The 25952-nt window shown below is 43.8% G+C and overlaps 2 protein-coding genes across 14 annotated transcripts in view; both read right to left on the bottom strand.

Annotated features, from left to right (window-relative positions):
- The window catches only part of GPR155 (G protein-coupled receptor 155), a 34585-nt gene extending 31852 nt beyond the window's left edge, over window positions 1–2733 (bottom strand). Inside the window, exon 1 of one of the 6 annotated variants that reach the window (XM_085066423.1) lies at window positions 2265–2733. The gene's annotated coding sequence lies outside the window, so the exon portion shown is untranslated. The remainder of the gene's footprint in view (window positions 1–2264) is intronic. The other 5 variants (XM_085066421.1, XM_085066422.1, XM_085066419.1 and 2 more) reach the window with 5 other exon arrangements.
- A 10267-nt stretch (window positions 2734–13000) lies between these two features.
- WIPF1 (WAS/WASL interacting protein family member 1) overlaps window positions 13001–25952 on the bottom strand; it is a 55094-nt gene continuing 42142 nt past the window's right edge. For all 8 annotated transcript variants that reach the window (XM_085066412.1, XM_085066407.1, XM_085066413.1 and 5 more), the window contains 5 exons: window positions 25542–25718; window positions 23594–24355; window positions 20958–21170; window positions 19168–19281; window positions 13001–17857 (listed from right to left, as the gene is read on the bottom strand). In XM_085066412.1, the coding sequence (XP_084922538.1) occupies window positions 17802–17857; window positions 19168–19281; window positions 20958–21170; window positions 23594–24355; window positions 25542–25718 (1322 nt within the window). In that variant the 3' untranslated portion in view covers window positions 13001–17801. The remainder of the gene's footprint in view (window positions 17858–19167; window positions 19282–20957; window positions 21171–23593; window positions 24356–25541; window positions 25719–25952) is intronic.

The raw sequence follows: 25952 nt of genomic DNA, 5'->3' as shown, positions 1-25952 counted from the left end.
TAGACAGACAGACAGACAGGTTCCTGCAGCCTTATTTCAGGCTACCTTCAACTTCATTATAGAGGACCCTGTCAGGTCACACAGGACAAATCTTTGGTGAACCACATGAGTTTCAAAGAGAACTGCATCACAGTAAAAGCTGCTGCCAGCACTCCGCAGAGGGCTTTAAGAGTGAATCATCTCTTCAGCTCGAGACATGCACATCCCAAACCCTTCACATTTAACACAGATTATCTACTGCAGAGCAGTGTTTTCCAGAAATGCAAGCTTTTGCACAGCATGCTGCTTAACACAGCGAATACATCTCAGTACCTTTTGCTCTGTAGGATACAGACATTTATATAACTGTTGTGAGATTATGTAATGGCTAATCGCAGACTTAATACACAGCCTTAATAAATCTCAGGCTTATCTCAAACTAGCATCTCACAAGAATGAAATCATCTTCAATTCAAAATTCTTAATGAAATCAAAGATAATGATCCCATGCAAAACCAAAACCTGATCTATTCTACACAGAAATTAGTTTGTTCTTATAACAGCTGTAACAAACTAACTAGACAAATGACACTTTACAAGGAAATGTAATACAGTTGTAAGGGAAAGCACTTAACTTCAACTCCATAGACCATATGATTTGTAGTTATCCCTTACAGGGATTGAGGATTGAGATTGGAATCCTTGAGAACTCAGCCACAGCTGCATTTTTTTGGAACTGCAGGCCAGTACAGACAAAGCTTTTAGGAATAATGCTGCCCTATCTGCTGTCAACTATGCCGAGTATAGCTGCGTGCAGCCAGACTGTCAGCTTGCACGAGAGGAAGCCTTGTATGAAGGCCAACAATAGACACAGAGCAAGGAACAAGTGCAATTTAAACTTCCCATTAAACATTTCTCTTGTAGGTTGTCAAGATTTGTAAAGTCTTAAAATTCACCAGACCAGAAACTCAATTCTCCTGCAGCTGTGAGATAAGCAACATCAGGTTCCTCTCTGAGAACAGAAATAGAGAAACTGACTCCTTCACCAAAGGAAGGCAAAAATCCCCTTCATCTTCTTGTTTTAATGAAAGTCAAAGACAGTATGAGGGAACAGAAGAGACAGTTTCAATGTATATCTTCCCTCTGGTCTCTCACTCCTAAGCTTTCAACTGATAGTCACTCTTAGGACAATGTGGTGACACTGGCAAGACTGTGCACATTGTTCACAAATTATATCCCACAACATGACCTACTTAAATGCCACGCAGAAACTCTCCTACTTTAATGCAGTCTGGAAACATCCCAAGAACGACACATTATTTTATTCAGGAAGATGAAAGTGGAATAGGAACAGGAAGAGTTACCATTCGTGGCAGCTCTACTACCACGTTCTCAGCTAGGATAAGCATGTACTAGATGCATTTTCATGTAAAAATTTGTGCAGTAAGAGAAAGAAGAAGACACTTCAGGGAAATACACTGATAAAATTAAGTGGGAAGAAGTGATTATTGCAGTTCCTGTTTTTGCAAGTTAACCGCAATTTTAACTTTTCATTTATAGGGCTAAGAAAACAGACAGAGGACAGCATTACAACAGCAATTAACCCAAGAAGTGGGACACCTCTATCTGGAAATCTAGACAATGCCACAAGAAATATCACATTCTTTCTGTATCTCCGAGCAATTGTTTGTCAAGATCACATTTCCCTTGTCGTTCTTCTAGGAGGCCATTCCAAGAAGGGCCCTGGCTCAGAGCAGCTGCATGCCCTGGACACCTGGCGAGGCTGAGCTCAAACAGCAACACTGCAGGCTCCAAAAACTTTGCCACTGCAGGAGCTCAGACCAGACCAAATGAAGCAACAGTTGCCAGCAGCACAGAATGTCAGCTCAGAAAATGAATGGAAAACATCCCTCCCCTTAATTGTCACTTAGGCTGATCTTCGGGCTTGTCAAAAGAGGGATATACACACTTCTGAAGCAAAGAGCAAAACATTTTGCAAAAGGCAGGTACCATTTTCTTGTCAGCACCCCTTAAAAAGCACCTCACTTGCACCACTTGCCAAACTGGGATGTAAAATGCTTTGACTTGCAGTCAGAAAGCCACAACAAACCAACGCCTCTCGCCTGCCCCTTCCCGGCCCATCAGTGCTCTCCTCCCCGTGCTCACCCCAGCTGCGAGCACACAGCATTTCCAGTCAAAGGCAAAAAACCAGCAGCACTGCCCTGGGTGACAGCTGCCTCAGTACAGAATAAAGCCAGAAGCGGAGGAAGAAGCGGGCAGCTTACCTACTTAGCTTTCGGTAGGCGCCTCGCACAGGGGTGCGTGGAGACGGCGTGTGCTCTGCCAAACTCAGAACCCCTCCAAGGCCGAGGCCGCCGGTACCGAGGCCGAGGAGGGGAGGGCTGGCCCGCCCCGGCCCGCCCCGCCAGAGCCAGCCCCGCTGCCGCAGCCGGCTCAGCGCCGCGGGGAGGTGGGCTCCGGGCGGACCCCGGGCGGGCCGGGAGCGGGCGGACCCCGGGCAGCGGGCCGGGCGGGCCGGGGCTGCGCGGCGGCGCTGCCGGGGAGGGCTCAGCCGCAAGATGGCGGCTCGCCGGCCGGCGGCGGGGGGCGGCTGGGGTGCGGCGGGTCCCGCCTGGGCCCTGGGGGCTTCCCCCGCGCTCGGGAGCCGCCTCCCTGCAGTACGCGAGCGGAACGAGCTCCCGCCGCCTCCGGCCGCCCGCGGGGCGCCCCGGGCTGCCGCCGCCCCCTGCCCGCACCGGCGCTGCGCTGCGCCCCGCGGGCTGTGAGGCCGGCAGAGCCGCGGCTCGGCGGGCTGGCGCGGGTCACCCCGTTATCTGCCCGAGCCAGCGCCGTCCTGCAGCCCGGCGGGGCCGATAGCTGCCGGCAGCAGCCCAGCCCTCAGCCTCCTACGCTCATGCCAACTTTCCTGGCAGCCAGAGCGCTTACAAACAAAACGCCGTGTTTTCCACGTGCCGTCGGTCCCACAAATGCGGCCAGTTGGTCATTTCCGCAGTAAAAACTAAAACCTGGTAACGACCAAAGATTTTCTTGCTGTAAACGAGGATACAGCTTTCTCAAGGCTTCCCCTTTGTAATGCAGCTGAGGCCACAGCAGTTCAACTTGCCCCATTCCTAAGAACCAAGACAGATACTTTGCTGCTGCAAAGAGAGCAAGTGTGAATTCAGTGTATTGCATTGTATTGTATTCTCCCCTCCATAGCTGATCAGACTCAAACCAGGTGGCATTACAGTTTCAGTGTGGCATACACACGGCAATAGGTGTCCCAGCGGGAGCAAGGCAGTTTTCCTGGCTGGCGGAATGTCATCCAGCCTGTGTGCTCAGTAGGTTCCCATTCCAAGCAGGGAACTTCCAGAAAAAAACAAAAAAACAACCAAACAAAAAAACCCAACAACCAAAAAAACCCATTCCTCTTCCCCTTCCAGGTAACACCCAAAAAAGACCAAAACAGAGCAGAACGGAGAATTATCTCAACCAAAAAAGATATGTGTGATTGACAATTTATGAAGCGCTGTGTTAGACGTGAATTTTGCCCATAGTCAGTTCTGTTCACAAGATCTACTGCTGAAATGCTTACCAGAAACAAAACAGCTATTATGTAGTAAGAGCAGCAATATAACAGAAATTACACTTAAGAGAATTAATTGAAAGTCCAGAAAAGGTTAAGAAAATCCTGTAAAGAATGCAGACAGGGATAGAAACTTGTGGGGATAAACACTGCTGTTAGAAACTTTTAGAAGGTTCTATGCTGATATCATATATCTGCTTTAAATTTAATTTAAAGGTATCGATGCTTTAATTTTATATTTCTGCACTAAAAGTGTATACACTTAACAGAACCTCAAGTGACATGAAGCAGTAATGTCAGTGCTTGAATCCTCACTGCCTCTCATTCCTGTCCACATCCTGTCCCAACTCTGGGCCAACACAGGCCAAGCAAAAGATCAGGAAGGGATTATTCCAAAGCTTTATTCTGTATGCTTATTGCGGGAAGGTGGTGCAGCCTGTTGGGTAACACTCACCCACTGTGATGTTAATGTGAGACTTTGTTTTTATGCAAACACCAGTAAAGAAGACTCTTTTGTTAATTTTTTCACTGTTAAAGTTCATCTGTTTGGCACCTGCCAAAGATCACTTGAGACTGATTTGGATTTGGTTTTGGAAATACAAATAATAAGGTATTTCAGATTTTTTGGCTTTCTGTCTTTTATTCTTTCCTATACAAATAACACACTGTGGAGGGACATGTGCTGGAGAGTAGCAAGGGAGGTATACCAGACTGTACTAAGAACTCTTTGTGAAAATGTATGTGTTCCCTTCTCTTGAACTCATTTTTTCCCCTTGATTTAGCATTTAATGAAGTATTTAAAGCATGAGAATCCTACCATTGTTTTAAAAGATCATACATTTGGCTGGGAAGGCTGCTCATTGACTGCTATTGACAGCCACCAACCAGCATGATCAGGGGATCAGTAGTAACAGGACAAGGCTGTTTTCCCATCTCAGCGCTAGCATACCCAGAGTACTACATCAGGTAAGCACATTTGACCTGAGTCTTGTGTCTTCTTTTAGGGAACACAAAGGAATAAAAAATATAATACTCAAAAAAAAGTAAATAGTAAAGAACCCCAAAACCCTGAAAAAGTAAAATACTCAAAAATATGAAAATACAGTATCAAAGGCATGTGATAAGAAAAAAATACAATAAAATTACTATAGCTGCTGTCCAAATAAACAACATGGAAGTGATACAAATAGGGCTTAATATAGCATATTTCCTCTTACAGATTTTAGTATTTTTAAACATATTACAAGCAGCCTAGTAACTCTCTCTCATTGACATGCAGCCTCTTGTGAGATGAATAGAGAAATACACTAGGGTCTGACCCCTTGCCCTGTTATGAAACATGAAATCATTATTAACCAGACTGTACCACCAGAACAGCGCTGTGAATAACTAAAACACTGGATTACAGGACCAGTTCTCCACTTGGTTGAGAAATGTTAGGAACACAGTTTTCTGGCATTTTTTAATCTGGATAATTGGCAAGGATAACTCAATGCTGGAGTCAAGAAGTCTTTCTAATACAGTATTCAATATACTAGGGTATAATAGGGTACTCCTGATCATTTCCAAAGACAATACAAAGTCCTTCTTCCCAGAACAGCAAAGGGCAGTATTTTCTCACTGTTTGTCACCTCCTCTCTGCTCCCTCAACACTTAATCAAAGCTCCATTGGCTCTTCCTTTGAGCCTATGTTCTCTGGCCTTCATCATACCCTTGTGTTCCATGGAGCGTCCTTGTGTTCCAACACCCTGGCTTTATAACAGAGTTTAATTTTCTTTTAAGATTTTTGTAAACTAAGGGTGACAGTCAGGGACATCAATTCTCATGGAGTCTCACCCCCTCACAGACATATCAAAAAGCCCCCATGCATTAATTAAATCCCTAAACACAGCAATGCCCATAGCTATAACAGTGTGACTAATGCATGGGAAAGACAAGTTTTTTGTCTTTCCCAAGGACAGGTTTACACAGTCCATCAGCTCTTGATCACAGCTATCCTCCACCACTGGCAACTCAACTTTGGCAGTTGAACTGTAGATCACAGAAAACACAATTACTGGCATTGCAAAGCCAAGCTTTCTAACAAACATAAAAGTGAAAGTTGTCCCCAAAATTTTAATTCAATCCTCTTGAGCATTCCCTTAACACTACATAACGTTTATAATCATGAACTGCTCTCTCCTGTGATTTTTGTTCTGTTTTTCACTTGAATTGGATGTTTCCATCCACTTATGGGTCACCATAGTCAACAGATTATATGGGAGACAAATTCTGCTTTTTGATCTGGGAAGCAGCTTAACCAATGAAAAGCAGCTGGAGCAACCATTACGTGAGTCGTCCTGTGGCTTTCATCATCCTCCTTTACCTGCAACAATCACACGTACACAGGCTGGCCCCACACAGGAAGTGAGAGAGGTTTACTCTCTCAGAGAGAGCAGGTTTCAGATAATATAGCTTTTAAGAATTGGCAGTGACCACATACAAACATTTTACAAAGGCATACAACAGAGCCAATTTGGAAAGGTCTTCTGGGAGGTCACAAATGTATCTTTGTACTCCGTGTGAAGGCTACTTCACTGGTAAACATAGCAAAGGGTGAAGGCTACTTTGCTGGTAAACTCAAGCACTAGCTGCAGAACCTGAAATGCTGGAGTACTCTGAAGAAAAGTGCTCAAGAATTTACTGTAAGCAAGTACATTTGTCCAGTTTGTTTCTGAAAATACTAGAAGTACTTGGCTTTTTTTTTTTTTCTAGAGAGCTAGCATGGAAGTTGTAGTCAAAATGTTAGTGTATGGTGAAAACTGAAAGACAACATTGCCTTGCAATAGGAAATGTCAGGTGAGCTTCAAAGCAGCATTATTGATTAAAAATGTACAAAATTTCTCTAAATAATCTCTCAGTAGGGTATTATAAAAGCAAAACTTTTCCAAGAATAGACCAAAAAAAAGACAATACAGAATATGAGCATACAGGAAGAATGTCAGCAAATACATCAGAATGAAATCTGTCTGGAAATTTACAGGTATAATCTCAGTGCAATTTCCAGACAGCTGCACACCTAGTTTTCAACAGCATGGAAAAATCCAAGTATCTTACCAACACAGTAATTGCAACAATGGGTAGAGACACTAGCACTTCTTAGGTAATCTCCTTATATTCAATTACAGGAAAAATACTTCCTCAATTCTCCTTGGTTATTGACAATGAGGCAAACTTCACATGAAAATTGGATTTATATCTACAGACAATATGGCCTTTTACCTCCAGTGCTGGAAAAAATACCCTTCTCGTATTGCCCATTGCTTAACAAGTAAATGGATTATATAATGCACAAGGCAGGGACCCGTGCTCAGCCTCTGTTAAATTTTCTTAGCTGACTCCATCCAAAAATGCATGTCTAACTTTGTTTATCTAAAAATGTAGTTCAGGGTTCAGAAAGTGTGTTGGTTTGTGATGTCTGCTCTCCTGCAGTTGTGCGTAGGGCGTTCAGGAAGAACGTGAAGCGCTTATCTACACCTAGATATGTCAGGTCACTTACACTGACTCACATGGTTACTGGCAAATAAACTATAGTGTACAACATACAGATGTTTGATGAGGCAGTTAAGCAACAAGGGAAACCTGAGGAAAATTAATCTGCAAACAGGAAATAGGCCCCTGGATTTTGTCTCTGGAGGGTGATGTCAAATGAAATGCACTTGTCCCATGAAAGAATTTCCCAAACTTCTGAGGTTTAAACACCATAAAGAAAAACCAATCCAACACTTGAGAGAAATTCTGAGTGTCCTGAAAGCAAAATAACACAGAGCAGGAGAATGCCAGATACTGTTACCTATAAGCTTGAGGCATGTTAACCCAGAAATGATGAGGGATGCACTGGATGTTTACATTTACAAATGTGTTCCAAGGTAACTGAAGTGAAAGACCTTCCTTCTTAAGAAAGCGATTTATCAGCTCATCTATAATTTTGCAGTACTCCACCTCATTATCTGCGTTAGTTACGGGAACTTAATTGGTATTTTTCATATAGCATCTTTTGTAAGACAGTGTGTATGTTCAAGCTGGTTTTGAAACCATGTTTACTGTACTGCACTCATTCACTTTGTTTTGTGGCTGAGACAAGGGCATGTGTTACTGGCATGCCACAGAACTGTAGGTGCAATTATAGTCTTCAAAATACTCTATCTGCCAAGCGAAAATACATGAAGCTAATACAGTCAGCTTGCAGAAAGTCAGACTAAGACTTCAGCAATAATTACATATGTTCAGGTCTGATGAAATACACTGCACTAGAAATTAAGCCCAGTAAACATTGTGCATGGTGAAATTCACCTATCTAAAGAAAAAAATAAAGAAAATATATTAAATAAATTAAATTTAAGAAAAAAAATAAAGAAATTGTTTTCAGGGGAGACAAAACAATGCTGAAGAGACCTCCTAAATGTACAAATTCCATCCTTAGTGCTAGGGCACCAACCCATCACTTGGCTCAGCAAGAAGGTAAGTGTGCTGAACTCAAACACAAGTACTCAAAAATTAGCTACATAGTTAACCAGTTTGACTAGGGAAAAAAGTATGCAAAAGTCACAAAGAAATCAGTATTTTAACTTAGTGATTGTAAATGCTTTATCTGGAAAATCATTGACAAGTCTTGTCCATTTGCCTCCTATTATGGTTAGAGCTGTATCTACTGTATGTAGACACTTAAAATATTTTTCTTACATTTTCACATACTAGCATGACTAACAGTATGTGGTGAAATTATTAAGAATAGCGCATAAGAGTTACTGCTCTTCCTCAACCTAAGAGAACCTATTCACACATTTTGACATAGGCAGCCTATTACTTACATGTTCTCAGTACTCTTACGGCTCAGTCACTAGAAGACTAGTCAAATTTGGCCTGAATCCTCAAAAAAACCAAAAACTTGAAGCCCCAATCAAAAAACCCCAACAAAACCAGAAGAGTTATCAGTGCTACACACAAGCTAGCAGATGCTGCTTCACTCAGGAAAACCATATTAAAGCAAGCTGCAGTACTTAAATAAGCTGGTTCTGGTGTGTGACCTGCTACAGCTGTGGCTTATTCAGCAAGCAACTGATTAGTAAAGAAATCCCACCAAATATACCACCCCGCCCTTAAGAAACACAGCAAACAAACCCAAATAAACAGCCCACAAAAACAATTTAGGTATCACAAATTAGAAGCTTTGGAAATATTTGCAGAGTATGTCCCAAATCTCCATAAAGTCTCTCCATGTACTAACAAATGTGACCATTTGTGGTCACACCACACCCCACCATTTTGCCAGCCACGGTTTATTACTTACACAAATACGGTTTAAATGTTGTCCATCAAATGTATTGATTGCAGTGTATTGTCTCTTGTGATAGAAATCCAGTAGTTTTTTATTTATTCCCTAGTCATTTCACCACTGCTACACCACTCAATCCTTTCTGCTACTGTGTCACAGCACATCAACAAACCCTCTTCTTGCTGAATTCTCCTGCAGGAAGCTACTGTATATTTTCTTCATTATGTTCAGCAATTTGTCATTACATTTCAATTCATGGCCAGTAACAATACAAAGAACTTTCTTCTCTTAACTATTTGAGTAAATACTGATTTTAAGACTGCAATATTGACAGAGTAGCTTTCTTACAGCTCTCTGTTACTGCCACTTGGCATTTTCAATTAAAAGGTGTTTTGTTTTAATTCTTATCTCCTTCTCCAGCTGCAGTTAAACTTTATTAGCTAATGACTTTGTATATTTAGGTCTAATAGCATGCTGCTTTCTGTTGAAGTGGAATGGAGTAGAGTCAGATGTATTATTCTGTTGCATCATTTTAATACCAATACTGGAATGTGACTTGCCTAAGAGCTGTGTAACTGCATGGAGAGTCAGGCCGGATGCACCTGGAGTGAAATCGCTGTTGTGCAACAGCGTGTAGTATTCCTAAAATCCTGAAATGCACTCAGGCGCACAGAAGGGTTCGGGTTGGAAGGGACCTTAGTGATCGTGTAGTTCCAACCCCCTGCCACGGGCAGGGATGCCTTCCAGCAGCCCGGGCGGCTCAGTGAAGCAGGAGGCGCAGGGCTGCCGATGGCGGGTCACCCGGGCCGTGCAAGGGCGGGGAGCATTCCCGACCACTCCCGGTCCCCGAGCCCCGGGGACTCTGCCGCGACCCTCTCCGGCGGGCGGCACGGCGCGGCCACAGCGACACCGCGCGGCCGTGTGCGGCACCGACCGGGAGCCGGGAGCTCGGGAACTCGTGCTGCGAGAACCTGCATTGCTGCACCAGAGCGGCCAGGCTGCGCCTGCATCGCACCTCTTCCCGCCTGCTTGGGTCAAAACAAACACAAACCCACCACGCTTCTCATGTTCTGATGCCCGCTTGGACTTGCATGTAGATTAGATATGTTCGCAGCTAAAAATGGTATTTACAATTGCCCCCCTTGCTCACAAGTGGCCATATGTATAAGAGAGGGAGGAATGGAGGCTCTGGCACAGAGGGTAATTCTCTTATAGCACACAGCAGGGTATTGTTTTTAAATCAGCAATAACCTGGAGCAAACACAACCAGCCCCACAGCTGATTGGCATTTGGATGAAAGCATAGCAGCAGTCCTGCAGGCACAGTTCAGAAGATGAAAGTATATCTTTAGAAGAAAGGAACGTGTATCTCTGTGTTTTCAAACAAAGGTTCCCAGGTTTCATAAGTAACCCAAGCTCCTGGTCAAATAGCAGAAGTGAAAGTTTCTGTTTTAATTACGGAGGGGAAAAAAACTTCAACAGAAGAATTTCAGCAGTTTGCAGTGAGGGCTGGTTTTGAGCCAGCACAGAAAGTACTGACGGACTCTGCAGTCTCTCACAAACAGCACGGTGATGCTATTTACAGGGTATGCCAGTTCCAGTATCAAAATACCTATGACAGGGGCTAGGGTTTCAGCCTGGACTTTCACCCACAGCCTTTTTACCTTGCTCTCTTCACAAATGTTCTGATGGCTTCAGCTGCCTTTTGCTCTCTTGTCTTGGTAGTGCTCAGCCTTCAGATACAGGGGTTCTGCTGCTCCACACGGCACTCAAAGGCTCACCAGTAACTCTGAACTTACTAACATTTCTGCTAGAAAGGAGAAGGACAGGAATGACTCATTTTCACAGCCCTGTATACATGAATGCTTCCTTCAAGTTGGGTAACACCCAACACCCACTGCCTAAACACCCATCTTTGCATGAAGACGAAAACATTTTCAGAAGGGAACTGGTTACAGGCCTTATCATGTACAGTCTTCACACAAGCTTGGAGCCAAAAAATTTTTGCTTGCAGGCACATGCAAAAGGTAGCCAAAGTGGTCCCCTTTGGGAAGGGCATGAAGCCCTGCCTCAACTGCAGGGAGAGATGACCAGTTCCTGTTTTGGACAGAGAAAGGATGGACAGCAACCAACAGCCCAGCCCCTCTGTCTGCCTTCAACTTAGAGGTGCTTAGGCAGAGATATCTCCTGTATTCTAGCAAAAAAAGGAAAAAGAGAAAAAGAAAATAAATAACGAGAAGGATCCCATTTTGAAAATGAGATACGTATTTATGTAGGCTAAACCTCAGCATTCTTGAAGAAATTACTTTTTTATTTGCAGGGGAAAAAAGAGGAAAAATTATGGGAATTAGAAGACCCTTATTGCAGTATCATATAGACAGCTTTCATGACGGATTGCTATTTTACATTTTGAATGTAGCTTTTGCAGAAATCATATATCTTAAGCCACAAAGTGTTTTAGGATTAAAGAAGAGATTATCTGAACTGATGTTGTTGTTCAGTAGACAGATAGATATTGGACACAAGGTAATGTTAGCAGCAACCACACAATTCATTCTCTGTGTTTAAACAAAGTATTTTTGTGTCAGTCATCCTTTCCTTGGAATTTTTTCTGTACTTGGACTGCTGTTGAAATTTTTAGATAGGTTAAGAGCTTGATTGCCAATGATCCATTTCATTATTTAACCTAAATAATACAATAATTATTGTACAGAGATATATGGGCCAATATTTAGTCCCCAAATATGGAGGACTAAATTTGCTGGGACTAATTTACTATGTTCAGTGTAAAATGGAGCCAGACTGGGTGAGAGGGCAGAGGGGAGCAGCCTGTCCATAGGAGGCAGGAAGGTCATTGGAAATTGTTGAACCATGATCAAAGGAGTAGCATATTTCTATGTGTGCTGTGTGCAACACATGAGCCTTCCTGCAACTGCAGGGAGCAGCCAGAACTGTTTCACAGGGTAGTTCATGGGTTTCTTTTAAATCAACAGCATTTTGTGAGTTAAATGAAGGAACGACTATGTTGTGGTTATGACAAGGTCACAGCATACTCAGCTCAGTTCTGTCTTCCTGAAGCCAAGCAAGTAATTTGATTTCTTGAAAACCAGGAGAAAACATGTTTTCTTTGGTAAAACATGTGATAGACAGTCCTACTAGCTGATGATTAGATTCATACCTCTGTGTTCTCTTTCAAGGCTATTGCCACTGAGATCTGCAAACAAAGGTCTCTCAGCCTGCTGAGCCAGCTCTTTTACAGCTCACCAGCTTCCCCCCTCTCCATCACGGTTTCTCTCTTTCTATAGCCCAGGCACCAGGACCACTGGATGTCCAGGCTACATGAATGTTGGTGCCCTTCTAAGAAAGTTGTCTCTGTCTCAGTCAGTCTGTAAAATGAAGGTATCAACAAGCAGTCTCCAGAGATGTCAAAAGATCCACAACCTGTGTAAGAGTAAACCTGATGCTTAAGTCTTTGCAAGATAGATGAGTTACAGCACAGAGCTTTTTAGCTCAGGGTTTTGCATGACCCTTCTAACTTCTGAGGAGAAGCTGGAAGTGCAGCCTGAATTTGAACCTCCTTTGGACTTTTATCAAAGGGTTTTTCTTTGATGAACCTGGTCCAATTTATCTGAAAAGATTAACACCTATGATCAAGAACAGGGCTCCAAAGTCAAGAAGGGCTTCATTTGTCTAATATTCCCTGGCAGCTTTCTGCCTTGTGAGTGGAGACACAATGAACAAAAGTCTACCTTTAACTACAGTGATTTTCCATGTCATCCCCCCTGGCAAGTGCCTAGCTTGCCCTGCCAAGAGCCAATGGCCACAGCTCACCCAACAGCCACCTGCAAGTACAGCATCACAAACCACTGGTTTTCAATCATTCTTTATCCTAAAGTAAACTTATTATTTCTCCTTATCTGCAGGTGCCTAATCTTCATTGTATGTAGGACCAAAGTCCTCTGAGCATTACTGCTGTGCTGCTGTGCACTGGCAGGCAAGAGAGGAGGAACAGCTCACCTCACCTTCTGCCAGGCTCCCTGCTATGCTCCTGCTGAAGCCAACATGTACTTTTGTCAAAGAAGCAACTGTGGTTGTCCTCAATGTAACAGTCTGCACCACCAATTAAATAAAAGTAAAATTTATTTGGTATAGGACAGAAAAATAAGGAGAACAAAATCACTTACAAAATAAATGTTAAGCAAAAAAATTCACAGAACTAGACTAATATTTTATAAAAAGCTCAAACTTTAAGCATCTGATAAAAATGTTACTTTCTGCTCAGCCCATTTTATGTTTCCCTCTCTCTTGTGTGGCTTTGGAAGTCCAAATGTAGATGTCTTCTTCTGCATGCATTAGTTTCCACTAAGGAATATTTATCACAGACAAACTGTATTTCAAAATGACAACATACATAAAAGATTATTCCCTTTTTAAAGACATGCGGTTTCCATTTTCTCATTTTCAGTCTGCATACCTACCTGCTGCATACTCACTGAGACCATACACACATGCCCTGCTTCTGCCTGAGTTACTCCAATACTCCCCTCTTTGTCAATGCTACAGTTTAGATTTTAACTGAGTGGTCCAAGCACATCCATCTTACAGGCTACAAGACCCTAGTTTTCTTCCAATGTCTGTGAAGAACCATTCCATGAATTTGCACCTAATGTGCTCCTGGACATCTTAGGTGAGAGATTCTCCTTATTTTCTGGTGAATACTGTTTGAAAGATTAAAGCTCACACAATCTGTGTTACATGGAGTCAATGTACCGCTGAAGCAGGTTGTTTGCACCCAACTGTGAGACAAACGTGTTCACACCACTGCAATGTGGAACTACAAACATGCACATTTTATACTGTAATTTTTACTATAGTACTGGTAACAACATTCAGCCAATTGGTTTTTATTTCCCTGAGCAATCTTCTCTTTTCCAGCATCCTGTGGCCAAGGGGCCCTCTCTAGGTCTCTCAGTATTTGACAATATGCTTGAAATAATCTCAGTTTGATCATTCAACTCCATTCTTTACTTCCAAGGCAAAAAGTACCCTTTTTATTTCCATACTTCTGTACAGAAAATTGTTGTATTACAATACATGTGACACATGATAGCAGTTAGTTCCTTTATCCTCTGCTCCAAGACAGACCTACTTCTACAAGTGTAATGTAAACAGTTGATGCTGCAAGGAGAAACTACTGCCCAAGCTTTCTAGGTGACAATGTAAGGAACTTCTTCCACAGTTCTGCCTTGCACAAAAAAAAAAAATCTTATGATTCTTTTAGTGTTGGGAAATGCTGGCTTTTAAACAAGAACTTTGTGACTTTATTTATTTCATTTACAGAAATACACACTTCCTGAATCACAAGCTGAGTTTCTTTTAGCAACTCTGAACATTCATCACTGTGACCTCTTCTTCCAATGGCTTGTGCAGAAAGTCATAACAAACATAACATGTGCTTTTCTTTCAAAAATATAGAGGAGGAATTATTTTTGCACGGTACAAAAGTTATTCTCATTTTCTTTATGGAGTTGAATTAAACAAAAATGAACATCTGTGGCCATAGTCACACAATGTGAGCCTTAGTGATAGTGTAAGAAGATAGCTTGAGGTGTGAAGGTTTATAATACAACGCCATGGAAACAAACCCAGCAAATCTTATATGCAAATAGTGAATCGAATTTAGTTCTGTAACCTATGCAACCACACTGAAGTCAGCTGGGCTGTGTGAGCAGCAGTGTAAGACACTGGTTTTGGAACAGGTCTAAATTTTCAGAGCAATACCAGCAACTGATTGTGAAGCCAACCAGTGCCCACATACACCTCTCACCTACACACTGATCCAGTGGTCTCTCCACACACTGAGCTCCACCTGCAGCTAGCAGATCGAGCACATAACAACAGCAGGGCTTGGCTCAAACACTGTAAAATGCTACTGTCGGCACTATTTACCTTAGGATCTGGAAGAGCAGTGTCTATTAATTTTTCTACTGAGACACAGAAAAGTTGACTAAAAAAGTCATAAGGCACCATTGATTCAATCTGTTTTGTATTATTATTTTTTAACACTTCATAGTGAAATAAATACTTTAATACTGATCATATTGTGAATAGCTACCACTAAACGAAGCAATATATTGAATGATAAAATGCTGCATTGTTCTGGAATATATCTAGGGACTTTTACAGCAAAACATATAAATGGAAACATTGTTACGTGAACACAAATGCCTCTTTCTGCAGTGTTAAGCTATTTTACATGTATGCCAAACACCTATTCTGAAGGGGCTTCTAGAGTAAAAAAGAATTGCTAAAACCTAAGCAGCTCAGGATTCTTGGCCTGTTAACTGGGAGCCTTTTACACAGCACATTTTAAAGTGAAACTGAAGCTAGTTTACCAAGTCTTTGGTAGTGGTCCAGATTTCTGGTCAGAAAACCTTGCTGAAAAGATCAAATACAAGATATTCTGAATGATACAGAGTTGGCAGAACACTGGGCAGCATTTTCATTGACTTATATAACAGTCATGTTGGAAGCAGATAAATAACAAAAAAGATATAGCTTCTGGAGAGTTGGGGGTTTTTTTTTGGCTGCATAGCTATATGGATATTAACAAGAATTTGGCAGGTCAAGGTACTGAAAATATTGTATTCTTAAATTCAAAATGTTGTTCCTTAGAAAGTTATTAAGTGCTTCAGTTTTAAAATATGAATACAATAATTTATGCTTTAAGTTATTATCGTAAAAATCTTATTTGGACTTCTATTCACATAATAATATCCCAAAGAGACAGGCACTTTAAGTGACATCCATAAAATACATCTACAAATTTCAGCATTGTGCTAGGTTTGATCCCAAGGTGCACCTGTCACATGGAGGTCCCACCAGTATCTCTTTAAGAAACTCTTACAGCCACGATCCTGCAACGGGATGTAGACACATCCCTGCGCCTGCGCATTTAATTGCAGGTTCAAGACCATAAACAGTAACTTAAAATAGGTCATTAGATATAAAAATGTAAAAAACAGGTACATAATCAAATGCTATCACAGCTAACAAGATTTTGTAAACAAACACTGAGAAGACCAAATTAAATGGCCAAATCCAACTCTAGTCTCATCCCCTTCAACGTGATGTCCAGGCTGTCAGGCAGAAAGGGGATCTGCCCCTCCCTGCTTCCAGACAGAGCAAACGGCCCTATGCACAGACATTTCAGTGGGGTCCAGACTCTCTTTGGCTAAATTCCCTAGATTTTCAAGGACTGACCTCATACTAGCCGCAGAGTGTACTTAGGATCATGTCTCCCACGCTAGAGAAACATTTTCTTAACCCACATGCCTAGTTTTTATGTTTTTTTTCAGGTTTTTTTGAGCAACACCCTGTGAAGCATGGCTGCTGACACAGGCTTGGTAGGGATCCCAAGGAGCACACTGAAGAAAACATACTGCTGATGAGACTGAGGGGAAATTTTTCAGAGCTATACTTCAGAGGTCCAATTAACAAAGAGCTATCATTCACCAATATTTCAAATGCAGAATTATAATCTTCCTCTAATTCCCAAAGGCATTTTATCTGCACTTAGAGCCACTTGTAAAATTCACTCAAACAATGAGCTCTTTTCTCATATACAAAATTCAAAAGCCATTGAACATATTAACCACTTGTCACAATGTTAGAATACTTTACTCTTTCTTCTATTAATGTAAGCCTTGCAGCTCTCTGCAGAGACTCCTTTCAGCAAAGTTTGAAAGGACAGGCTTCTTAACAAACTCAGAACACAAACTCTTTCCATTTCTCTTGAACCACTGCAGACAGCAAATTTTGGAGGCTCCCCCTTGAATGCACAAACCCTGGACCCCCTTCACAACATCAAAGGGCTTTCACTTAGGAACGTTTTTGATCTTGGCTGCTCTACCATAATGCAAGTCAAATACAATCTCTCTGAGACTTGTGACCTAAGTGCCAAGAAGCTTTTTAAGACAAACCCCATCATTTAGTTGTACCAAAGAAACAACTGGAAAGCAGTCTGTAGAGCACTGGCATTAGTGATGCTTTACAGGAGGAGCCTGCAACTACAATAATTGCTGTGTTTGCCCCCAGACTACTTTCTGAGGACTCTTCACATGCAGTATCAGGCAGAGGGCATTACAGTAATCCAGGGCATGGATGACATGATGTGGGTTGGTCCACAGAAGAGTAGGAAAGCATTAGGTCACAGAATGCATAACACCATTAAAAAATAGAAAAAAGGGATAAAAAAAAATATATTTTTATGCTGATGAATTCTTCACTTGTGCTTTTCTTTGGAAGATTCTCTGCAGATAAAAACAAGGCCAGAGACACTCCATCCTTGAGGCAGGATGTGCTGTGCATTGTTTAGGATTTGCTTGACTAGGCTGAAGTGAGTAAGCTGAAGATGAACTCTCTGTCACCATGTAGTAGATCTATGGCTTGCAGAAGCTGATGGGCTGAGTTAGGCATGCAAAGAAGGATCCAGGGGACTCCTGGCTACGCTTTTTACCCAGCAACTGTTTTTTAAAACATCTAATATTTTATCATTAAAATAATAGAGCTACTGTACCCAAAGTGAATGAAACAGCTTTCTTCAAGCTCTACCAAATTCAAAGCCAGACCTCCTGTGGAGCTCTCCAGGGGACAGGGTTGGACACGGTAAGCGTGATGCACGTATGTTGTATATGGTCCACAAAATGCCTGCAGTATAAGCGAATAAAATTCATAGCTTTGAGCAAATATTGTCCATAAGCCATATCTATTACTTCTGTAATAGAGAGTGAAGTTTGTTCCAGCTGATAAGCCAAAAGTGGAAATCAATCAAGACAGACAACTTTCCAGTCATGTGGACAGGAGAGCTGGCTTGAAAGAAACTTGAGAACAGATGTCACCCAAATATTGGTCGGAACCCATTTCACCTTGGTATAGGCGGGAGTGGGGGAGCACCTCTTTCTTTTCGGACAGACCCACCTAAAAGAGAAAGAAAGGTTTTTTGTGTTACTCCTCCTAGAATATTCGTTCTTTTGAAGGGGGAGGACAGGGGAGTTTACATCCAAGCAATTAATTCAGTAAGTGATAAAGATCTACCAAGTTTCATGCCAGGCCGTTAAAAAAACAAAAAAACCCACAAAAACCCCTTGTAGATTAGTTTACTAAACAACATCAGTACTTCAAACACTGTAAAATCAAGTTTTTAATTAATGCTATCCCTAATGTCTGGAAAACACATGTATTTTGGTCTGCTGTCCCCTTCCCAACACAGACTGATAGCTCTTGTTACTAATCTATGTGAACACACACCTTCTCAGTGCTACTTGCAATACACGCAAATCTCAACGGAAAGCAGCAAGCTCTAAACACAGTAAAATTTCAAAGCTCTTAAAGTTTTTCCCTATATGATGATTTTCACAGCACACTCATAAAAGGAAGCACAAAAAATGCCTATGTTACTTTGCCTTTCTTAGTGGACTAAAATAAATGGGATGAAAGCTAACAGGGTGAAGTGAAGGGTCAGACACTAACAGGAATCTCTGCTTCAAACCCAAACTTCATCATTTGGAAACAGGAGAGAAACCTCTGAGTGTTCAGATGATCACAGGATAACTCTGAGCCACCAATGTCACTGGTTGTGAAAGAAGTAATTGATCCTTGGGGATATCAAGCAAAATACCACTAATGAAGATAGGAAACATTCATGCTGTAGGAGACATGTTTGAAACCCGAACTGGAACAGCATGCAACACTGATTGGAAAAGACAAAATCAAACAGAAATGTATACCTAAGCAGCTCTGATGATCAGAGAGCATGGCTTGGAAGCAGAGTGTAGTGCATCCGGATTTAATCAGCTCAGTAAAAGAAAAATGGAGAGGAGGATATGACTGCTCTCTTAAAAACATTAGGGGTTTAACATGTGAGAAGAGAGGAAAACTAAACTCAAGGATGATAACTGGCACAAGAACAAATGAGTTGTGCACGAATTTAGACAGGAAATGAGGTGGAAGTCCTCAGTTATTTTGTGGTTCTGCCTTCCTAGAGCAGAAGGGCTCACTATAATGGCAGAGCTGCTCCCTTACAGTGCGTGTTTCACCTTAAAAACCAAACAATTCCCCACTCAAATACAAGTTTAAGAGGGCTTGTACCTGCAAACTCGCATTTAGCTTTTCCTAGGTGGTGAGGAAGGACTACCAGACTGTTAGTCTGAGAACTTTTGAAACCTCAGCATCCAGACTCTTCCCCATCCACACCGTTTTTACGACAAGATACTGAAAATCCAACTTACCTCTACTTTCATTTCTTGCTAGTTTACTGGGGTAACTTCTGTTCATGGGTACATATGGCTCTGGAGGTGGCAAATCAGATATCGGATGAAATGAAAATCTGCTTTCCCATTCATCTGAAAAAAATCCCATGCAATTTACTCATTAGTTTTCTGACATGGCTTAGGAAAGTGAATTGACATTAACATTACGTTTAATGCATGCTTTACCTTGCAAAATGCTTACACAGCTGAATACTGAACATTCTCTTAAAAAGTCAGGGAAGATGATGCCTTAGGTTAGTTTGGAAATGAAAATTTTTATTAACTGATGACTTTGCCAATTTAATGCAAAATCACAGATCAGGAAAACAGCCATAATTCCACTAAAGTAAGTCTTACTCTCCCTTTCATGCATAACAGATCTGTTTTTTAAACTCACACACACATATTTGCTACAGGAACTGCATAGTGTCTCCTACTTCAGAACAGTATTTTGTTCCTGGTTTACAATTTCCTGATATTCATGTGTCATTGACATACAGAGCTCAAAAGCATCATTAAAAGCACACTCCTATAAGCCCTGGTTTTTCTCTCTTAATATTTATACTGGAAGAAGAAAATTTGGGGGCATTATGCTAAAATTTATGGCAGAGAATCCTATATCTATAACTAGTGTCAAAAATGGAAAAATACATCACTTGAAGCTGTATCTTTTTATACTACAGGGTCTTGATGCTGTACTTACTGAGTCTATAGGATTCTAGAGAATAAAGCAAATTGACCAGTTTCTTCATTGAAATAATAGGAAACATTCCAAGAGCTCTGTTCTGCACTTGAATTTGAAAGCCTAAGGAAGGAAGTGTGGGCTAACTTAAACTTTGTCATTTCTTCACTTGCTTGCTTTAGGACTCTGCAACCATAAGTTTCTTGCAATATTGTTATATTTTACTGCATAATGGAACATGCAGTAATGCAATATACTGCATCATGTAATAACTGCATAATGTAATACACAGCTGAGTAAGTTCTACCTGGCATTTGTACATGTGGTTATTTGCTGGGATCCAGTTTATGTTTACTCGCAAGGGTTGCAATCAGAAGCCAGTGTGTAAAGGATCTGCACGTTACGAACCCTGCAAATGACTAGTGTAGGAAAAAACATGTCTGTTATCCTTCTGCATTATCTAATGTGTGAAGATGTTTCAAAAGCATGAGTTATAGTTTCATTTTCTGTTTGCTTTTTCAAACCTTATAAATGTCAGAAATACCAAATTTGGCCTTCTGTAATTAAGTGATGGATTTATCACTCTTATGAAAATAGCAAACAATTAAAAAGAAAAGCCTGATGAATCTTTAAAACACAGCAATCTTGGACCTCATCTTTTCAATAAACACTAGCAGAAATAGATACTTGACATTTTCAGCAATGTTCTGACAATCTTTTCTCTCATCTGTTTTTCAGCTTTCAGCTTTTGAGTCATCTAACTTGTTCCAACTTCCAAACTGTCAGCGCAGTTGTGGTTTGAATTCATATTGAAGTTGAAACAATCCCCTTCCTTTTTTCAGGGTATTTTTCAAGGGGTTATTTTGGAGACTGTATTGATGACTTTGCAATTCTGCTCTATGTATGGCATATTTACTCTGTTCTTACTTGCCAAGGTTAATTGGGACCCAAGTGACACCTCTGTTGGTCAGAAATCAAAGGCTGGCACTAGAAACAAAGTCTCCATCCCAACCCTTTTTTGACGAATTAAGGCCAAAAGCCACTACACGGCCTCTGTGGAAGGCAAACCAGTGGGAGGATGGCTCACCGTCACCCGGATCCTGGAAGCCGTTTCTGACAGCTGCTGAAGGCGGCGGCGGTGGCGGCGGCGCTGCCGAGCCCGGCCGGTCCGGGGGAAGCGGAGGTCGTGCTCCACCTCTCTGGCTGTCCAGCCCTGCCCGGGAGGGCAGCTGGGGAGTGGCAGGCAAAGCCCTGGAAGTGCTTCCATTCCTGCTTATGGGAGGAGGTGGCGGCAGGGGGCCTGGAGCAAAGCAAAAGGCAAGCACACAAATGCTGTTAACATCAGGGGTTACTCTGCCGTGGAAAGCCGCTGCCTGCATCAACAAAACAGGCTGTTTCAGGACCCTTGGCCCCAAGGGGTAATGCCCTCAGCACCCACTTCCCAGCTCTCCAGGGCTCTCTGGGGTGTTAGTGCTGATTTCGGCAGTACAGCTCAGAGGACCAGGATGTATCTAAACATAAATACACGGCGGTGTCCACATTCCCATTTCCCTCAGCTACAGAAGCCTCTGAAGGGGTGCTGGTCCTTGAAGCTACTTTTAAGCCACTCTAATTTAACAGGGGCCACAACAAGCAGAAGTCACAACTGGAATTCAGGGTACTGTGGATGTCCAAACCATAAAACACTTCCTTTCAACGTACCATTGCAAGGCAAGGCAGAAGACACCTGCTACCCTCAGAGGCTCTTTGTCCATAGGGGTGGTCCCCTCTCAGTGTCACAGCCAGGGTGTGTGGTGGTGCATAGGGGAGCTCAGCCCCGGAGCAGCTGCATTAAGCAGCAGTGTATCAGCTCACTCATTTATAAACAAATGAGCTGCATGACGGGTTTTTCGGTAGCTGGAGCACATCCATCTCCCTCTAAACTGGAAACAGACCTCACACATAGACTGGCATTTCCAGTGTTTGTGTATCTGAGTAAATGGCACGGTAACATGACAGGTCAAATACGAAGGCACAGCCCACGTAATACAGGCTCAGGCTGTCCTGAGGGCAGGGGAAGGGTGCTTCTACAAGAAAAGTAAATAAAGACAGCAAAGCTGCTGCTGCCAGGGAGAAAAGTACCCTGGTTAGGACACAAGAAGGTGAAGCAGAGGGTGTGGAGGGTTATGCATGTTCAAAAGTCTCACTGCCTCTGTTTGGCACAGTTGGGCAACTGACAATTATGTTAATTTTCAATAAATGCTTCCCTGTCCTGATGAAGTCTATCTACAGACATGCATTTTGAAAAAGAGAGCAGCAGATGCTGTGTCTCCAACAACAAGCATTCGAACCTGATTCAAGAAACATGCTGCACTTCGCGTATTTTTGCTCCCCTTCTTACTTTACATATTACAAAAGCTTGCCTTCAGGGTATGGTTTCAATGAATGAGGAGCACTCAGCAACTTTCAGAACAGTTTTGCTTGCTCTCTCTAAACCTAGCTAAATTCCATTGTCTATACTGAACTGCTGCAGAATAGGTGTATTTATGTTTAGAATGTATTGCTACAACTTCCTTCTGCTTACTGAGATAGAAGAAAGTGCAGGTTTGCTAAAACCATCTGTCTCAGAAGAGTCAACTAGGAAAGCATTGGTGGAAGCCAAGGCTGTCACAAAACAAACTCTTGGAAGTGACTCAATATTTGCAGACACTCTATGCAACTTTGATCCATCCCCCAGTCAATTGTAATAGGATTTCTCTGATTTATTTACTGCAGGCTGCACTAGCATCGTGCCATCCTCTGGGCTGGCAACCAGTTCCACAAAGCAGAGTTTCAGGGCCTCTATTTTCTGTATCTGCACAGCTGCTGCAGGTGCTGGAAACCCAGGCTGGATCAAGGAGCTGGAAAGCAACATAGATGGCTGGCTGTGGGAGCTCCCATGACATTCATTTCTATTCTCTAGGGCTGGGCGGGTTTGAGATGATTTCTGAGTTTTATTCCAAAGGAAGAAATGACAGGCAACTTGATCGAGCTTCCCAGAATTATCTTCTATGCAATGCTTTCCTCCTGATGTTACAGGGCCTGATTGTGCCTGAATTCTCTCATCTCTAAAGGGACAACCATCATAGATTAAGAGAGTTATGATGTGGAATTCTTAAAAGTTATGAACAATAGTTGTTACAGAGGACTAAGTGTATTATGAAATAACTCAAAGGAGACAATTCTACTTTTAGTCTAATTTGATATCTACGTATGGTGAGTAACAACACTCAGTCACGCTGCAACAACTGCTATTACATTTAACAACCGTTGGCTAGGTCTTTTAATAAAAGCTATTTGCATTTGACTGTGTTTGTGTCTCCCAACACGTAGAAGGTCAGGTTTCACAAACCTCCATTCGCAAGAACGCCACCATTAACTCACGTTGCTTGACTCAGGAAGTGAGATGCTGTCACTTTACCAGAAGCCTCTTTGCATGAAAGAAGGTTATGGGGAAATCCCGTTCACAACCCTTTTCAATTACAGTGATTATAATGAAAGTCACCAATATCTGCAAAAGTGATGATGTGCACATGTGAGCACGCTGGTGACGCACTGTGACTTTTCCTACGCCACGGCAATGCCCACAAACCCTCCTTTCCATCTGCAGAATCCCTAGTGCCTAACAGGGATGCCTGAGTGAAGCCGGTGTGTGCCTGGCCCAAGCACCCTCGCCCCTGTGTCCCCGCTGTCCCCGCTCCCTACCTGAGCGGCCGGGCGGGTCTCTGACGGGCGGCGGCGGCCTCTCGCCGGGCGGCGGGGGCAGCGGTCCGGAGCGGCCCCCGCCGGGCGCCGGGCACGACCCCAGCGAGATGTTCCTCTGCGGCAGCCGCGGCATCTCGTCGCCGCCGGCGGGGGCGGGCGGGACGGGGGGCGGCCCCGGCCTGCTGGGGGGCAGCGGGGGCGCCGGGGCGCCGAGGGCGGGCCGGGGGGCGGCGGGCACGGGCGGTTTGCTGTTCTGCGGCGGCGGCGGCGGCAGAGACGCCTCCCGGGCGGCGGGCGGCCGGTGTCCGGCCGGGGGAGGCGGCGGGGGCGGCGGCTTGTCCTCAGCCGGCCGGCCCGGGGTGGGCGGCAGCGGCGGGCGGCCCGAGAACGGGGGCGCCGTGCCGGGCCCGGGCTGTCGGAGCGGCCCGGCCGACCCCGCGCCCCGGCTGCCCGGGAAGGGCGGCGGAGAGGGCCCCAAGCTGGGCTGCCGGCTCAGCCCCGGCACCGGCGGCGACCCCCGGTTGTGCAGGCTGGAGGCGATGGGCCGGGGCGTGCTGGGCACCGGCGGCGGCGCCGCCTCGGGCTTGGAGCCGGCGTCGGGCCTCGGCGGCGGCACGCGGCTCCTCTGCGGGTCCGGGGCGGCGGTGCGCGGCCCCGAGGGCGGCCCGGGGAAGCGCGGCGGGCCGCTCGGCGGGGAGAAGGGCTTGGCGGCGGCGGAGCGGCCTCCGGGCGGCAGGACGGGCGGGCGGCCTCCCCCGGCGTCTGCGGACACAGGAGAGGGAGCATCAGCACGGCAGAAGGAGCCATCAGCACCGGCACACCGGGGCTGCAGGTCCGAACGCGACACCCGTGCCTCGGGGCTCAGCACCAACCCCGGTACCACTGGGGAGCCACTCCAGAGCAGCCGGTGATATCCGGATACTGCTTTTGTGGGCCACAAAGTAACACAAGTGATGCAGCCATCGCACAGCAAGCAATTAACACAGGGACGGAAGAAATGGCAAAGAACAAGCACTGGATACTATCAACCCGAGAGCAAAGAAATCTTAGTTTTTAAATTACACGTTACAACAAAAGTCCAGCAAAAGGCTCTTTTCAGCCCTTTCTAGTAGCTGTGATCTAAGGAGGTAGTTGTGCACATCAGGAAGAAGGCAGTGTGCCCTGCAGTTAAGAAGTACTGTTCTGTGATGCCAGGAACTTTTGTATTAATACAATTTCCCAAAATAGTCTGTGACACAATAGAAAATACCAGCTCTGAGGGACTGCTTTGTACACATGTGCTGAAAAGTTATGCTAGGCTATAAAATATGTAATGTTTGTAACACTTTACAACTGCTATTGCATAGTCCTTCAACAAGCATGAATGTCCTTAAACTTAAAAAACTCCCTGGCCCCAGAAGTCCTTCGTTAAAAGGGGTATGAGGCTTTGGGCAGGTGTTTTGTCAGCCAGAAGCACACTGCCTGCTCCAGACAAGCCTCCATCTGCAGTGTGCATCCCAGCCAGCTGGGATGCCTCATGCACTCCCTAAGCAACAAATCATGCTGCTGTAGAGCTGACACAGAAGTACTTTCCATTTGGAAAGTAGATCCTTTTTCCTGGTGCACAAGAAAGAATTAGCCTGGATCCTCCTGTGTTCCCCTCTGGTCCTGCACACCAATAGCTAAGGCAGGATGTAATCTGCCTGACTGTAGTTTGCAGGTAGCAATTCACCACCACCAAGATCCTTAGTTTTCATCGATAACTAGGAGGATGGGTGGAAAGGGAGTCTGGCTTCTCCCTCATGAAACCTAGCAGTAAGAATAAAACAGACTCAAGCTGAAAATTACATTGCCTAAGAGCCTAAGGTATTTGATGGTTTTTTCAATCCCAGCAGGTAATTTATTGCAGTGCTACGAAGGTTTTAAGCAATGTCATTTTTTCACACTGGAAATTCAAGGTGTTTCTTACCAGCATCTCGACTTGCGGCGGATCTGAGCTTTGGCATTCCTGCTTGAAAAAGGCCTCCAAGGCCGGGTGGTCCACCGCCACCGAAGCCACCACCACTGCCACCACCAAAACCCCCGCCACTGCCACCGCCACCTCCTCCAAAGCCACCGCCGCCACCTCCAGCAGGTCCTTTGGGTTCTGTTGGGAAAAAAAATCCCCCATGTTAGTGAAGAAAGACTGAGCCTGTTTGGATCATCACAGCTACCATCATCACCACCACTACAGCACCGCAGAGGAGGTGGTACAGTAACCATAATAACCATAGCCTCTGTGTTTCATTAAGCCATCACTTCAGTCCGCTCTATACTGGAGAGCAGAGCAAATTGCTGTGGAGAATTTGGAACTTGGAAGGGACCTCTGAGAACAGCATGT

The sequence above is a fragment of the Lichenostomus cassidix genome, chromosome 7, assembly GCF_008360975.1.
Source record: "Lichenostomus cassidix isolate B80296 chromosome 7, HeHo_3.0, whole genome shotgun sequence".
Classification (NCBI taxonomy): Eukaryota; Metazoa; Chordata; class Aves; order Passeriformes; family Meliphagidae; genus Lichenostomus; species Lichenostomus cassidix.
The sequence above is the reverse complement of the archived record's forward strand: the minus strand, read 5'-3'. Positions and strand labels throughout refer to the sequence as shown.